A 13809-nucleotide genomic window follows, 5' to 3' on the forward strand; every position below is an offset into this window, starting at 1 on the left:
TGCCCTTCATTTTGCTTATTGCTGATATGTAATTCGTTTCTGTTTGAAATATTGTGTTTTATGTTTATATTACGTGTTCCTTTCTATTTTAATTAATAATTGTATTTTATGTGTATATCTCAGGTTACTATCACTTTGGTTCTTATATCATTATGGTGTTTTCTTATTTTTAAAGTTATTTAGCCTCTCTATCCATTTTTCGTTATTATTCAGGTTTTGAGCCAGGGACAAAAGATTAAGACACCAATTTTTGGAATAGCATTGTTAAATCTTGCATAATATGCATTAAAAGTTGGGAAAGATGAATTTAAAGTTAGCGTGCCTCTGACTTGCGAGTGGTGATGCTCAACCTCATCCTTTTATATGCGTATGTGACTCCTCCTGGTATATTTATTGTGTTTCTTGAGTTTTCTGTTACGACATTGTGCTTTATTTTTTGGCAGTTATTTTTCAGGTTAGAGCACAATGTCGAGAAGTGACAATAACCTATTTTTCATGTTAAGCCTCACAAGTGGTTCCTCAACCCCCAACAGTTGAGAAGTCGAGAAGTGACAATGAAGAGTTTGGTTTAGTAGTTCTTAAACGTGTCAGGCTTTTGGAAAAAACTCTCGAGTTCAAAGATATGAAAGATCTAGATAGCTTCACCATTGGAGTGAACGGTTTGACCATAGATTCTGAGTTCTCTAAGAATGATCGAGAAAAGTAATATGAGCACTGTTGCAGGCAAGACACTTTCCTTCACGACAATCTTCGAGAAGGCATCAATATCAAGTTAGCTGTAGGAGCAATTTCTGAAACTGTAGATTTTTCTGATGCTATAAAGCCAGCAATCTTAGTACCCCTCAAGAGGACTTTGCAGCATGGGAGAAGACTTTGGGAGTGCTTGAGAAGCTTGGCATGAATGTATATTTTTTACGTGCAAGAAGAGGCAGCAAACTCAATGCGCTATAGAATAGCGATAGAGCAACATCTTGAAGAATAATAACCTATTTTCTATATGTGTTTAGGACTCCAATCGCAAAGTGTTCGTGCACTCAAGCTTAATGCTACAAGTCACATTTCATTTGCTTTGTTTATTTCTAAATTGTTAGGTTTTTCCATTTCTAGTAAAGAAAAATATCAGTATGTAGGTATCTTAGAGATGCTACTTTCTCTTTGTATTTTACTGTGGAACTTTGCCAATTTATACTTATGTGTTCAATGTTTTTTATTAGCTTTGATGGAAGTGTATAGTCACCATAGAAGAACAAATGGTAACAAAAATGCAAATCGTTAGGTCTTTCCCTTTCTATTTTTAGTAAAGAAAAATATCAGTATGGAGGTATCTTAGAAATGCTACTTTCTCTTTGTATTTTATTGTGGAACTTTGCCAATTTATACTTATGTGTTCGATGTTGTTTATTAGCTTTTGATGGAAGTGTATAGTCACTATAGAAGAACAAACGGTAACAGAAATGCAAAAGAAAGGGTGCAGGAGAAGTGGACTTGAACTTGAACCAAGTGTTTTTACATGTATTCTGTTCAAATGTTTGGTTGAGGGAACAATAGGAATGTATGAAAAAGTAAAAAAAACAGTGGCTTAAACCAATGGAATTTACACTAAATTGTTCAAATGCATAGGTGTCGTTACTTATATACGCTATTAGAGTTGTATCAGCTTCATAATTGACTCCAGGTAACACTACGACGCTCGAACAAGGAAAGAAAGAAGAACCTCCACTCAAGGCCATACATTAACACATATCTGACCTTAGGTAGCACTTACTATACGAACAGAGAAAGCCATCAATACCATAGTGAATCAAACCAGCATAGTGAAGAAAAAATATAGAAAAGCACACAACAGCCGTGTTATAAGAGTAGGAAAAGTTGTAAAGACCTCTTTGATTCTCAAGAAACAGAGAAAAAAGAACCCTGTATTTACAATCCATTTGATGAAGAAACTAAACCAATAATACAAAAATAAAAAGATTTGAATGTAATTTAATTGTTCAAAATAATCAACAATATCCCCTCGAGCCTCTAGACTGATAAAGCTCCAACCTACCTTTGGCCTCAGGCAACAATGTTTCAATAGAAGGATCTTGCACCATGAAGGTTTGCTTCGACGCCCATTCGAGTACTGAGAGTACCTCAGCCTGTGCCATTGCCTCATTGTCAGGGACATGAAGTGCAGTGTAGCATAGAAGAACCAATGCTGATATTTGAACAATTTGCTCTCCAAAATAAACGAGTTGTATCAAGTGCTTTGCTCCACCTGCACTGATAATGGCCTTGGAATGATCAAGGTGGAGGTAATTATCGGTACAAGCAAACTTCGTAAGAGCAATAGCCGACTCTCTAGAAACTTCCGGTTCCCTATCCTCAAGTAATTTCACCAATGGCCCGATGATCCTTGTTTCTGTTTGTTTGAATGTTCTTGCTAAATGCCCCACAGACTTGATGCACGGAATCAAAAGGTCCGAGTCAGCCTTGTCAATGATATTCAACAACTGATCAACTACAGCCTTAGCAGCATGTGAAGTAGGCTTGAACGCAGCACGTCTCAAATCAGCATCTTGTTCGGCAACAGCAGCGATTTCCATCAATGCCATTGCAGAATTGTATTGGACTTCATAACTACCTTTCTCGAGAAGAACAGCAAAACATAAAAGCGCCCTCGACTCCGTAATGCTTTTGCAAATTGTCGAATTCCCTTTAGCTAAATGCCATAAGGCTCTTGCTGCCATCGCCTTCATCATAGTTTTAGTTGCAGGGTCTTCGGATTCTCTCCCTTTAATACTATTCCCATACATAGAAGACATGCTTGACTGATGATTCTGGGTATGCTGGTTATTCTGCTTCACACTCCCACCATTGCTCTTCGCATTGTTCACATTATTCTGCTGCTGCTGTTGTTGTGGTGGTGGTGGTGGTGGTGGCCTCGAATTGGTCTTGGGCATGTTGGTTGCCATGGTAGTGGCAACCAGATTATGCATCTGGTTAATGTTGGTTTGATTCCCCATTGGGTGAGGAACCTGGTTTTCAATCACATCAGCCGGCTTGCTCAAATTGTTGCTAGTACTTTGCTGTGGATTACCAGTCTTGGGTTGTTGATTGCTCGCCATCACAACCGAATGAATAGACATATTCCTATTACTCGTAATAGCATACTTACTGTGTTCTTGAACCGTTTCGAAAGCTAAATGCCCGACAAGCAATCGAATTATATTATTCTGCGCAAAAGCTTCTTGACATTTTGGGTGCTTTTCAGCCAATATAGATGTAGCTTCTGCAACCATAGCTTGAACTTTCATAGGACCGTCTTTCAAAACTTTGGAAAAAGTGAGACAAACATTAGCTTGAAGCATATGTTCTACGCTTTCTGGATCGCGTCCAAGTAGCCCAATAGCTCTGGCCGCGTTCTCTTGTCCTTCCATTCTACCATCCTTGATCAATTTCAAAAGTGGCCCAACACCACCTTCTTCAATAATAAGCTTACCATACCTATCATTATCCCGAGCCAGCGATACAAGCGACGCTGCAGCATCAGATTTATCGTCAAGCGAACCGGTATAAAGGGTAGCAATTTGTTCCCAAATTAAACACAAAATCGGTTCATTAGCAGCAATTGGAGGTAAACCAAGATACTCATCATCGCGATCCGTGGAAGCGGAAACTCGAAGAAGCCATGACACGTCACCAATTGAATTCTCCAACTGCGCGTACATTTTTTTAAACGCTGCAGCGGGGATGATGGTGAAGACGCGCTTCATTAATCCGTTGCCGCGACATTTGGCGACGAGGGCTAGAGCCTTTTCGAGGACTTGTTCGGTGTCGTCTATGATACGACGAGTTGGACGCTCGTAGAGATCAGAGCTGGCTCTAGCGGCTTGGCGGAGGAGAGCTGCGAGTTTTTCGGTTTTGGATTTCAGTTCTGCACATTCTTGTTTGAATGAGTGGGCATCGTCGGCGGCTTTTGTTACCTGATCAGCTAATTGGATCGGCTTAGCTAAGATCTGTTTTACGATGTCCGCCATACCACCAACAGATCAGAATCAGGATCAGGATTAAAACACACACACAACAACAAAGAGGATTCTTAGCTAGAAATTTTGGTCGATTTAGATTACGAGGTCAAACGCCGAAATTATAACTTCATTTGACCTATCAGCTTCCTTTTTCATTTTATTTTGGAAACTGTTCTGTGTAAGAAACTAAGAATCTGTCAAACTTACCACATGGATCATGGATCCTCATGCCCTTTGACCCTTTGCTAAAATATAACTGGGCCCAACGCCTAGGCCCGTGTCTAATCACTATGTGGTTGATCATAAAGTAGCGATGCAAATTGCAAAATTGCAAAATGCAAATCAGAAAGTAGTCATACTGGTTCCTTTATACCAAAAATTGACTCTAAGTAACACTACAACGCTCGAACAAGGAAAGAAAGAACCCCCACTCAAGGCCATACATTAATACATATCTGAGCTTAGGTAGAACAGAGAGAGCCATCAATACCATAGTGAATCAAACCAGCATAGTGAAGAAAAAAAAATAGGGAAGCACAAAACAGACCTCTTTGATTCTCTCAAGAAACAGAGAAAAAAGAACCATGTATTTACAATCCATTTGATGAAGAAACTAAACCAAATAATACAAAAATAAAAAGATTTGAATGTAATTTAATTGTTCAAAATAATCAACAATATCGCCTCGAGCCTCTAGACTGATAGAACTCCAACCTACCTTATCAACTCCCAAATGTACATTTTATTATATTTACATTACTGTATTATAGTCTTTCTTACATATAATGAAAAAACAACTCATAGCTTTTATTGTCTTTTTCAAGTTACAGAGCATTTCAGACCACTTATCATAAAAGCTGCATCTTAGCGCCAAAATGAGCCTTATTAACGCTTATTATGAATACTCGAAGCTGCTATGAAAAAGTGCTAAAAAATTCAAAGTCAAAATCAAAGGTCAAAGGACTTAAAACCAGAGAACTGAAAGTCACGTCCTCAACTCAGAAAACTAGAGATGGATTACCTTGATACAAAAGAAGACTTGCTCAAAACCTAACTTGATCAAGAAGATATGAAAAAGCATAAAACAACATGGTGAGGTGTCTTGATTGTAGAGGGGGAGGACAAATCAGTGTTTTGTAAAAGTAGGGGTATAAGAACCAAAAAGTAATATGAGAGAATATACCTAGACTTATTCTATTGTCATGTAGGAGTAGTGTAGTCTTTATTTTTCAAGTCATTTACATTCAAGTTTTGTTTTTACTTTTTGTTCTTCAATTCAATCTTTTTCATTTTAAGTTTATGTTTCAATCTTCAACCAAAGTTTTCATTCATCAATCAAAGTTGTTTCATTTAAGTTTTGTTCATTCAATATAAAGTTGAGTAATTCAAAAACAAGTCATGAGTTTTAAGTTTGCTACCTTCTCTTCTTCATAACTCTCATTAATCCATCTTCTAAACAATTTATGGTGAACCTCAATCACAATCTTTTGAATATAGTACACTTACCACCACTACTACAAGCAGTACAAATGGCGCCGCCGTCATAGATTGGAAGAAGATGATTCTTGGTTGAATTCTAAGAAGGGAAGCATCATTCTGGTTTAGTGCATTTGCATCCAGTAGTTTTCGATTTTCTGTTAATTATTCTTTGAGGTCAGTTTCATGCATTTGTATCTAGTTTCCGATTTCTCGTTAATTATTCTTTGAGGTCAGTTCAATACAGTTGTATCTAGTTTCCGATTTCCCGTTAATTGTTCTTTGAGATCAGTTCATTCACTTCATTGCATTTGCATCCACTTTTTGATATCCCATTAGTTGCTATTTGAGGTTAGTCCCAATGCATTTTCTTTTAGTATCCGATTTCCGTTAATTATTCTTTGAGGTTAGTTCGATGCATTTTGCATCCAATTTCTAATTTATCGTTAATTATTTTTTGAAGTCAGTTCCTTGCATTTGCATCCAGTTTTTTATTTTCCGTTAATTATTCTTTGAGCTTAGTTAGATGCATATTTGCATCCAACTAACCTCAAATGCATCTAGTTTCTGATTTTTCGTTAGTTATTCTTTGAGGTCAGTGCAATGTAGTTGCATCCATTTTCTGATTTCCCGTTAATTGTTATTTGAAGTCTGTTCAATGCATTTGCATCCTATTTTCGATATCCCGTCAATTGTTCTTTGAGGTTAGTTTGATGCAATTTGCATTCAATTTCTGATTTATCATTAATTTTTTTTGAAGTTAGTTCCATGCATTTGCATCCAGTTTTCGATTTCCTGTTAATTATTTATTTTGGTTAGTTCGATATCTATTTTATAAGCAATTATGACGCTCAAAGCATCACAACTCATAGGATTGAAAAGAAACTCATGCAGTAGCTTATGAGAACAAATCAATAAGTCACATTAAAGGGTGGGACCTTGTGGATTTGAACCACCATGTCATATTAAAGGATGGGACATAAAGATCCAGTTCGCGATATATATAAGCATAACATACAAGGTAGACCAAGTAAAACTTAAAACTGGTAACATCAAGTTAGACTACATGCTTAATAATTTTATTTCATATTCGCAATTCTACTACAAATTGCATGGATTATGCTTCTAAAAAAAACTAATAAGTCCAGCAAAAACTCTCCTCTACAAATAAAATTAAAGTACTTATAAAGTACATTTAAGGTACGTGATTTGATTTATGCTAAACATCCTACTCAAACCCATTGTTGTGTAGGTTTGACAAAAAAAATTCATCCCTAATATACCCAAGCATAGTCACCAAACTAAAGAGCATTATCACAAACAAATATAGAAAAATAATCTACACATTAAATCTATCAATGTGTCTAGATCGTAAAATTGGCTTATCCATTTGTTCACATATAATTTAAGTAGTGAATTGGGAGAGCGTACATTGTGAAGGGGATACTTAAAAATTGAGATGGACATTAGAAAGCATACAATCAACTAATTATTGAACTGAAACAACTATGACAGAGGAAGAGATGCCTAAGAAGCAACTACTTTTCAGGGAGCATTTGTTGCTCACATTCATTGAAATCGAAGCAATTACCAATGTCTTCGAACTCCTTAGCTAAGATCCAGTTCGCTACCACAAAAACAAATTGCAAATTTGATTATAAGTAGTTTTAAAGCAAATTCTATTAAATAATAAAATAAAAGAAGAGCTTTAGCCGTCTTGAATGTACGTTTCTTTCACAACACCCTTCAATGTTACAGATCAGTAGAGCCTATCCTTAAACAAATATACTATCAAGGAGGGTATAATTTGAAAAATATGAAGTTAATAGTGCATTTGTACGTCCATGTTAATCGAAACTTCCTCTTCTAACTAATTGGTTAGAGAGATGCTCATATTAAGGATTAGCTACACTTAAGGTGGTTGTCACATTATTTCACAACTGGTATATATAAGACTTGAGAATGTAACATCAAAGTCATAATTGACCAAAATTCTTGTACAAACAGTAGGGATTGTTATGTGCTTATGTAGATATATAAGCATCCTATTCGAGACTCTTCTTTTTGTTCAAAGCACGACAAATATTTTGTGGTTCAAGAGCTAAATAAGCATTCTCTTTAAGACTCTTCTAGTTGCTCAAAGCATGACAAATATTTTATGGTTCAATGCACGAATAATATTTTGTTCAATTTCAATTTGCAAAAATACATAAGAGAAAGGGTCGATCTTTGTTATTTTGACTGAACACAAATAGTCCTAATTATTAGTGACGATGGGAATGATTATGTGGCTAAACATATGGAGAAATGAATATTGACAAATATTGATCAATTATAGAGAGAAAAAGATTATGAAAAGAATTACCTGAGAAGTATAGTAGTAGAAGGAATCTTCACCTTGTATCGATCAGTTCAGAATGATATATTTTTTTTGCTTCTTCTTCTGCTTACTGATTTCCTGGATTAAGTCGCACTGAGTGATGGAAGAGAGTGGAGAAAACGTACAGAAAAAAGTCGAATGTTAGATTTTGAGGTTAGAAAAAAGTGACTGAATAGTTGTGTTTAGGGAATAGTCCGATTTTTCATTATTTTTTCTTTCTTGAGGAAAACCGCTAATTTGCTGTATTTTCTCTTAATTGGAATTAGTGTTTTGTAATAGTTGAAAACTCTGTGAAGCCTTGAAAAATAGAGCCGAGAGGGTATATCTATAATATATATCTAAGGATATATATTTCAGTTGCCCAACTAGTTAATTAACCCATAGGTTGAACCCAGCCCATCCCCTTACCGGGTTGAGATCCACGCTAGGTTTTATAAGAGGCTTGTATTGGGCGCCACATGAATTAGATTGGGCAGCCTCCAGCCCAAGCCCAATAGCGAAGTCCAAAGCAATCCCAATACACCCCCCACACCTTCAACGCATACCAATTACTCAACCTTTCCTAACTAGTCATCTCTCTCGCGAGTAACAAAAAACCCAAAACCAAAACTTGATTTTGTGCATTCTAAACGGTGTGTGCAAACCAAAAAACATCCAAAATTTGATTTTGTGCATTCTAAACGGTGTGTGCAAACCAAAAAACATCCAAAACTTGATTTTGTGCATTCTAAACGGTGTGTGCAAACAAAAAAACATCCAAAACTTGATTTTGTGCATTTTAAATGGTGTGTGCAAACACTCATTGTAGACATTGAGTTGAGAGTTGGAGTTGAGAGTTGGAGTTGGAGTTGGAGTTGGAGTGTCAAACAATAATTTTAAAGGACTCGAATATCAATTTTTGTGAGTGCATTTTGTTTATTTTTTTATAATTCAACTCTAGTTTCTCAATTTGTGGTTTCTATTGTTAAATAATAAGTATGGTTGTTATTTTGATTACTATTTCATTGTTATTTGAGTACAATGCAAGTTGTTTGGAATCCAAATGAAGTATTATATGAGAAAGTTCCAAATGACCCAGTGAGGTCGTTTTGAAGATGCCTCAAACAACCTCACTGGGTCGTTTATGCACAATTCAAATAACTCAAAATTTTGTATTAACTCATATAACTCATACAAAGAATATTCAAAATTCAAAAAAAAAAAAAAACAAAACATTCAAACGAGACATTCGGGTCGCCTTTTGGTTGCCCAAACGCACCCAAATGGAGGTCGTTTGAATGTCTTTGTTTTGTTTTTTTTTTTTTTTTTTTTTTGTATTTTTTGAATATTCTTTGTATGAGTTGTATGAGTTAATACAAAATTTTGAGTTATTGGAATTGTACATGGAAGGATCATTTTGAATGATTTGAGTGTTTGAAGCTAGGTTATACTTGTTTTATTTTTGTTTGTAGGGCAATGGGTCATCGATCAAAGAATGTCAAGAATGTAGCGAAAACTACATTCAAAGGTGTACAAAAGTTGTTTGCTGGCGGCAGTTCCTCTTCGGGTCGCGATGACGCGCCTGAGCCTGAGAAGAAGAGAGATAGGGGGTCGAAAACAACGACTTCAATCCGTAGAGGCGATAGAAAAGTAGATGATGATCCTACTAATGTAAGTGATGTAGAAAGAGAGAAGAAAAGAAAAAGGGGAATGGGCACCTCGGCCTCAGTGCGTAGAGGGGACCACAATGAGGTTGTTCTGAGTAATGTAGATACTGAGAGTGATAGTGAAACTGAGAGTGAGGGTGATATTAATATAGATAAAGATTTAGATGTAAATGTAAATGTAGCAATGGATCGTGGGAAGAGTGTAGTTAAAAATGATGGGGATGATGATGGGGATGACTCAGGTGAGGATGGAGATGATGGGGAAGAGTCTAGTGATGAGGAGGATGATGATTTGGAAGAATTGATGGAAGTTGAAGCACCGGTCGAAGTCGAAGCACCTCCAGTGGTAGACTATGTGAGAAAATCCAAGGCTGATTTGGAATACACACGAGGTGTGTTGATAAATGCTCAAAAAGTGAATTTAACCCTCGATTATGCCTCTTGTTTAGCCATCTTAGTGGACTAATAGTGTTTGTAAGTTATGTTTTATGATTCTACAGATGAAAGAGAGAGTTTTGTGGAATATTAGAGAAAAATGGGTAAAACGAAGCAATTCGGAGCATTAAGGATCACATGGGAAGCCCGTGGACAATCATGGAGAAGGCCAAGGAATTGGAGCTATTAAAGATGCGACTTGGACCTATTTCAAAGCCTATTTGGAAGCCCAAGGCCAAAGAATTTGTTGCTTTGACCAAATCCCGCAAAAGAGGATAGAAGGATAGAACAGAAGAGACAAAATAGGTTTACGCGCCTGGGACGCATAGATCGAGCGTCCAGACGCATTGATCACGTCTGAGACGCATGAATAGTGTGTCCAGACGCATGGATCGACACTGTAGCCAATTTCTTCTCAATTTTGGAGACGAAGTTGGACTCTGAAAGAAGTCTATTTGTATTAGGAAACAAATGACGGTTTGGAATGCTTCTAGAGCTCATTGTAACCTCTATAAATAGAGAACCTAAGTGCCTCATGTATTTTGCCAATTCACTTATATTCTTGTCTCCAGAACTTGAGGCAGAGAGAGATTAATAATAAAAGATCGGTTTTAACTAGTTGAGTCTTAATAAATTAGTCTTTCTAGTCTTATGTTCTTCAACTCTTCTTCTTCTCGTTCTTCGTGTTCTTCCTTCTTTATGGAAGGCTAATCTTCTCCTTCAAGGGAGAAGATGAAGCCGGTGCTTAAGGTTTAATGATTCTTCTGGTTCATGGTATTCTTCAATCAGGTTAGTTTTTTATGTTTTTAGTTATTAGTTTCATTGCCCAGATTAGGGGATGGAAGTATAGATTAAGGTTTTTATTTATTGTAATCGAATATCATGCTAGTTTAGGGTTTTATTTATTGCAATTGAATATTTGCTAGTGACATCCTTTTATTTATTGCAATCGAATATCATGCTAGAATAGGGTTTTATTTATTGTAATTGAATATTATATTATTATTCTCTACTTTTCTTCTAGTTGTGTAGTATTTTAGAGTAAATGAAGTATTCCTTGTGTTTGCCTTAGATGGTGATTCATTAAATAGCTGCCCAAACTCATATAAAAGGAAAGAAGATACTAGTAACATGAACATAGGAACAACCTTAAGTAGAGTTATTCGTTAACGATGTTTCGTCCAAGAGGGCATCGACATTCGCTCGATTGCCTAATTGTAGTCTACTTGTGAGAACAACCATGAAGCAAAAGGTCATTAAATCAAAAGTATTGGTGGATTCTAATCTCTTGAATTCCCTCTCTTATAAATTCTTAATAGTTTAGTTTAGTTTAGTTTAGTTTAACATTAGAATCTACAATATCTATAATAATAGTTTTTAATCCCTCAAACCCCCTTTCCAGTCCTGTCCTTCATATAAACATACACTTAAAAGTGGAACGATACCCTACTCATCTTTTACTTATTGAGGGATAATTAGGTTTTGATACGCTTCTATTTTGTTCAACGACCATCATCTATGTACATCATCCATATACCATCTCACACACAAAAAAAGGCAAGGTCAAATGGCGCTGCTGCCGGTTTATGTTGTTTATGTCTAACGTTTTCTTTCAAGATTAGAACTTTGGATATTGAGGTAATTTTAGCCGCATCATCCATCCTTTTGAGAAAGAGAGAATCTTGAAGGACATCTCGAAGACAAGATCTACCATCTAGGTTAGTCGAATCTTCATTCTTTTTATTTCATTCTTAGTATAGTTGCATCGTAGTTTAGTTTTATTGCTTTCTAGTATAATTGTATTTAGGACCTTTTCAACAATTGAAGTTGTAAGCCAACACAGCGAAACATCAAACTCTAGTGTTTATTGTCTGAATCTTAACAAACGAACTATCGTCTGTGGGCTGTGGTATTTAAGCAATCCAAGTGATTCACCATAATCCTAGAAGAGACAACTTTAGACAACGGGCGAGATACTAGCTGCAAAGCCCAACCCAGTTGAAGGAAAGTAGTTTTGCATATTAGTATAATTTAGAATAGTTGCATATTACTTTAATTGCATTCAAGCATAGTAAGATAGTTTTTCATCATCTTCGCATAACAAGAATACTAGACAAGATTGATACAATGGCCGCACGCAATGATGGAGGTGTTGTGGACCTGAATAATCCTGAAGCTATCCTATCCATGCAAGCACAGCAGAGGAAGAAGTTGAACGATTTCTATCACCAATCATTAGAGACCCACCCAGCAGTATTGTTTTTCCAGAGACAGAAGCTAACCAGTTTGAGCTTAGAGCATCAGTAATCTCTATGCTTCCAAAGTTCAACTGTTCAGACAATGTTCAGCCATATGTTCACATGAATAAATTTCTATCAGTCCTCAGAACTTTCAAGAACCAGAATATCAAAGATGAGAGTATCAAGTTGATTATTTTTCCGCTCTCACTAGAAGGTAAAGCCTCCGAATGGTTAACTGCAACCGATCAATTCAATCAACAACTAGGAGAAGTTGAGAACAAAGTTTATGAACAAGTTCTACCCACCCCAGAAGACAGATGCCATGCAGCAAGCTATCAGCCATTTCAAAGGGGAGGTGACTGAAGAATATCATCAAAGCTGGGAGAAATTCAATAATCTGCTAGTCTCATGTCCACATCATGGATACGATAAGAGCACACTAGCTCTTTTTTTCTATTGAGGACTTTCAATGATGAACAAGCAGATGATACAGTCAATGCACAAAGGCAAGTTTACATCAATGGATGGAGAGGAAGTTTACAACTTTTTCGAGAATTTAGCTGAAGAAACACAACAATGGACTACTAGCAACGAGGATGTAGCTAACATGGAGGGGGAGCCAAAGCAATTTGGCTACCAAGCACATGAACAATCAGATCAAGAACTGAAATCTACATTGGCCAGCCTGGCCACCAGCATTGAAACTTTGAGTAAGAAATTCAATCAGTTTTCCATGAATCCCTCCAAGATCAACAAGTCTCAAGCTAAATCTCTCCCAGTCATGCAAGTTAGCCGATACTGCGAAGTCTGTTCAGGCACTTCCCATGTAACTCTAGAATGTCATGGTTACTATCAACATGCATCAGTTGGAGAGTACAATATAAACTCATTTCAGAGGCCCAACCAAGGTGGTAATAACTTTCAAGGCAATTATTGGAGACAGAACGCTGGACCCCCAGGTTCTTAAGATCAAAGTTATATTCCACAAACAAGTCAAGCTTCACAGTTGGTTCCTCAACAACAATTATACTCTCAGCAGAATTCCAATACAAGTGGAGAGTTAGTGCCTGATCCTAAGAGAAATTATGCCACACTTGCCAACCTGGAGAATGCTATTACTTTGCTATCAAAGAAAAATCAGAAGTTTGAAAGTGTTCTAGAGCTTCTTGCACAGTCTCAGCTCAATCTCCAGCAATCTCAGGCAAGTCAATGTTCTAGAATGGAGTCTCTAGAGGCTAAGGTCGACCAACTCACCACTGCTTTGTCTGTAAAGACATAAGCCACTCAACCTAGCTTATTGAAAACAATATCGAGGAGTGAAGATGTATGCCACATTGGGACAACTTCTAGTACTGATCACCTCCATGATCAAGTCAACTCAGTTACTACTCTCAGATCAGGATTGAAGATAGACAACAAGGTTGACTTACCTTCTCATGATGACATTATTATAGAGCAATCGGTCAAGATTTCAAATGAAGTTCGAAAGGAAGTGGGAGAAATCCTTTCAACTCCCATTTGTCAAGATAACCAAGACAAGATATGCAAGAATGCCAAAGAGAAAGAAGAGCAGACACATGCTAATGTGTTTGTACCAAATGCACCTTTTCCTATGTTTTTTG

The 13809-nt window shown here is 36.7% G+C and overlaps 1 protein-coding gene across 1 annotated transcript; it reads right to left on the minus strand.

Moving 5' to 3' along the window:
- Positions 1–1867: 1867 nt before the first annotated feature.
- LOC147475272 (uncharacterized) lies at positions 1868–4197 on the minus strand. Its single transcript, XM_086582687.1, has one exon. The coding sequence runs from the start codon at positions 4017–4019 to the stop codon at positions 2001–2003; it is 2019 nt and encodes a 672-aa protein (XP_086438813.1). The 5' UTR covers positions 4020–4197; the 3' UTR covers positions 1868–2000.
- Between the last annotated feature and the right edge of the window lie 9612 nt (positions 4198–13809).

The sequence above is a fragment of the Coptis chinensis genome, chromosome 9 (assembly GCF_015680905.1).
Source record: "Coptis chinensis isolate HL-2020 chromosome 9, ASM1568090v1, whole genome shotgun sequence".
NCBI lineage: Eukaryota > Viridiplantae > Streptophyta > Magnoliopsida > Ranunculales > Ranunculaceae > Coptis > Coptis chinensis.